General features: G+C 42.8%; 1 protein-coding gene across 1 annotated transcript in view; it reads right to left on the bottom strand.

The window, feature by feature from the left end:
• The window catches only part of MYOM1 (myomesin 1), a 155,800-nt gene that overhangs the window by 9,507 nt on the left and 142,358 nt on the right, over window positions 1-3,935 (bottom strand). Inside the window, exons 32-34 of the mRNA XM_017878326.1 lie at window positions 3,313-3,351; window positions 3,113-3,218; window positions 209-372 (exon numbers count right to left, since the gene is read on the bottom strand). Coding sequence (XP_017733815.1) covers window positions 209-372; window positions 3,113-3,218; window positions 3,313-3,351 — 309 coding nt within the window. The remainder of the gene's footprint in view (window positions 1-208; window positions 373-3,112; window positions 3,219-3,312; window positions 3,352-3,935) is intronic.

Below are 3,935 nucleotides of genomic sequence, written 5' to 3'. Positions count from 1 at the left end.
CCCAGCTACCTTTTTTTTTTTTTTTAGAGATGAGGTTTTACTATGCTGCCCAGGTTTGTCTTGAACTCCTGACTTCAAGCCATCCTCCTGCCTTGGCCTCTCAAGGTGTTGGAATCACAGGCATGAGCCACCATGCCCAGCTCCCTTCATTCCTTTTAAAAGGCTCATTCATCTAGAGTAAATCTGAATCTGCAAAATAGCTGTTTACCTTGTCCAGAAAGATCCACTGTCTTCTGATGTCCAGTTTTGCCATCAAAGAGCTCCATGATGTACTTCCCTTTGTCATTCGGGGTGGGCTCATTGATTTGCAGCCAGATCTGCTCTCCAGTGACCCCGGTCTTCACTCTGTCCGAGTACCTAACGGCGGTCCCACTGTGAAAATCGAAGAAAACTCCCTTAGCGTTTGCTTCCATCCAGAGCTGAGCTTTACTTTGTCTCTTATTGAAGCTCTTGCCATAAAGTTTTATAGGCTTGCAAAAAGTGAGGGATCTGCATATGTTATTCTTCTGCTTCAGAAAAATTATGGGCCATGACACACACAACTGGGATTCCAAGGCCCAAGTTCTGACAGTCAGAATATTTATTTATTAATAACTCCTCATAGCAGTCTGAGGCCCAGGGCAAATCACAATACTAATACTTCTCAGTGGTATTATTATCTTTGTTTTAGTTTGGATTTATTTGTAGGACTAGGGTAATCTATAAAGCTAAAAGGCCAAACTACATATTACTTTACTGCATATTTCATCTAGATAATCTATGGCTATAAATCAGATTTTACAAGCTAGTCCAAAAACAACTCTTATGGAGGCTCAAGTGGTTGACTAGACCAAATAATTAAGATGCTTATGCTTTGCTGGTCTAATAGCAATTTCCTCAAAACATCCTTTCAGTGTTCTCATTTTTGAACAAGTAATTCTTTTAGAGAAGATATAAAGCTTTTTGATTGATGATTCAATGAATTTTACTTCTCTCACACTTCAGACTGATATATTAGAATGTCCTAGATGTCACAGAGGAATTTCCTGGAATTGGATCTATTTTAGCTTATAATTACTTTCCTAAAATGTATTCTGAAAGAAACAGAACAAAGGAGTAAGCCCCAACATTCTACACTGGAATTTTACCAATTCTCAGTTTCATGACTCGGTTAATAATAAATCGTAATACTAGCGAAAGCACTGTTTTACATAACAGTAAAGTCATCTTAAAGAAAACACAAATGGCTGCTTTGTGGCACCTGGCTCTGGCTAACTGTTCAAACTAGCCCAGTGGTCCCCAACCTTTTTGTCACCAGGGACCGGTTTCAAGGAAGACAATTTTTCCACAGACCAGGTAGGGGGAGGGTTTCGGGATGACTCAAGCACATAACATTGATCATCAGATTCTCATACGGAGCGTACAACCTAGACCCCTCACGTGCGCGGTCCACAATAGGGTTCGCGCTCCTGTGAGAATCTAAAGCCACAGCTGATCTGACAGGAGGCGGAGCTCAGGTGGTCATGCTCGCTCCCTCGCCCACCACTCACCTCCTGTTACACGGCCCAGTTCCTAGTAGGCCACGGACTGGTACCCGTCCATGGCCTGGGGTTTGGGGACCTCTAGTCTAGACTTCACGCAGCTGGAATCCAGTGGCAGGTAGTGCCATGATGAACCGGGCTCTGGAGCCAGGCTGCCTAGGCTCAGCCTTGACCCACCTCTTAGCTGTGTGACCTTAGGCAGGTCACCTCCCCGAGCCCTAGCTTCCTCATCTCTCAAGTGAGGAGCACCTCCCACGCAGAGTGGTGAATGTGAAATGAATTCACATATGTAAAAGGCTTTGAGCAGCGCCCCCCATACTGTCAATGCCACTGAGGGTACAGTGAGGAAACTTACTATCTGTACCCTCCTGGGGATGCCACGGGACCTTCTTCTCAGGGGGCTCCTAGGAACATTTGCAGTTTGGATCATTTGCATCCTGAGGTTGGACTGAAGGTGGCTACACTCCATCAGATTATCTATGCCAGGCCTCGGTTCTCTTTCAGTTCAGGATATTTCAAGGAAACACGGAGGTTAAGGATACTGGCAAGAGTGTAAACGGGAGGCCTGGTTTGATTTGGAAGCTGATTTCAGCTCTTGGAATCCCAGAAGTGAACTTGAATAGAGTCCCTGTACAACTGCACGGAGGTTCAAACCCACCTTCCCCAAATTCACCTTGAGCTCTCCAAAGCCTTCTGAGGGTGGACCAGAAACATGCTAATGTCTCACTCTGCCAGGCGCTATAACATCAACAACAATAATCTTGGGCACTCATTGGATTAGGCTTCTTTGGTGGATGCGCACTCATTCATACCATGGGAAATTAGGTGCCTCCTGGGGCACACTGCTTCATTTCTGTTCCAGACCACAGCATGTGTTAACCGTGTGTATAGAGACAAGGGTAAGAATGTGGCTCCAGATGCCTGGCACAGCACAGGGAGCCCAAGCACGATTGTCTGGAGGTGGAGGCTCCATTATAGAGATGCCCGTGAATTATGGTACTTCTTCAATCACAAATAAAGACGTACTGTAACTATTACTGGCCTCAGCATGCACATGTTGAGGGAAAGAGCTAATCTCCCAGTAAGAGAAGGCCCTGGTGGTTCTGTCCTGTGCTCACCAATGTCAGACTTGAGAATTAAGAAGACTCCTTACTTGAGAAGAACATAAAATTTTTTTCCCTATCCTCCTCTCTTCCACTGGAGAATTTCTTTTTCTTTCTTTCTTTCTTTCTTTTTTTTTTTTTTTTTTTGAGAAAGTGTCTCACTCTGTCACCCAGGCTGGAGTGCAGTGCTGCAATCTCGGCTCACTGCAACATCCACCTCCTGGGTTCAAGCAATTCTCATACCTCAGCCTCCCCAGTAACTGGGATTACAGGTGTTCGCCACCACACCCAGCTCATTTTTTTTTTTTTTTTTTTTTTTTTTTTTTTTATAAAACAGGGTTTCACCATGTTGGCCAGGCTGGTCTCAAACTTCTGACCTCAAATGATCCACTCACCTTGGCCTCCCAAAGTGCTGGGATTACAGGTGTGAGCCACCGCACCTGGCAGGGAAAGAATTTCTACACAGCAAGTAAGTTCCCATTTACTTACTTGTGGGACCAGTTAACTTTCAAATCCTCCACATAGTAAGTTACAAAAGAGTACAGTCGGATGCCCTCGGCTGTGCTCTGGATTTTCAGGTCTGTAGCAGACAAAGCTGAAAGAAGAAAATAGCATATTTCATGCATCTGCATGCCCCTCCTGGCAGGAGGATCATAAAGCATTGTTGTGGTGTGAAATGTTTAACTTACCTATTTTTTTGCATACTTCTGTCATCAGTTCCTTAAAGGCTGTGGAGAGAGATTCAGAGCCAAAACTTTAGCATAAAAATTCTCAATGTAAGGTTAAATCTCAAATTCTTAGTTCTCAAAACTTTCCTTTCTGGATGAAAGGAAATGGAAACAAGGTGAATTTGTGGACCCACTGATAATGAGTATTCTTTGAGGAAATAGTTCAGTTTTATCAGCTTTTAAAGGATCCCTGCCTATTTTGATTCTTTTCCCCTTGAATTCTTTGTAACAATCACCATATTTACATTCTAGAGAAAGGGCCACAAGAGATTTCTAGGAAGGTTCTTGACTTTGGGATTCTCTCTCTTCTCAATTCCCAGGAAGCCTTAGTTTACATTAGAGGACATTTTTTTTTTTTTTTTTTTTTCATTTTCTTTCTTTTTTATTCTAAGAGGGTGATATGAAATACAGTAAATCATAATAAACAAGGTAGTTCTAATTTGATTACAAAATTTTAAAATGCTTTATCAAGGGTTGATAGGTGCAGCAAACCACCATGGTGCATGTATACCTATGTAACAAAACTGCATATTCTGCACGTGTATCCCAGAACTTAAAGCAAAATCAAAAAAAAAAAAAAAAAA

This window comes from Rhinopithecus bieti, unplaced genomic scaffold (genome assembly GCF_001698545.2).
Source record: "Rhinopithecus bieti isolate Rb0 unplaced genomic scaffold, ASM169854v2 scaffold_11839, whole genome shotgun sequence".
In the NCBI taxonomy this organism is placed as follows: Eukaryota; Metazoa; Chordata; class Mammalia; order Primates; family Cercopithecidae; genus Rhinopithecus; species Rhinopithecus bieti.
Note: the sequence above shows the minus strand (reverse complement) of the source record. Positions and strands in the feature narration are given on the sequence as shown.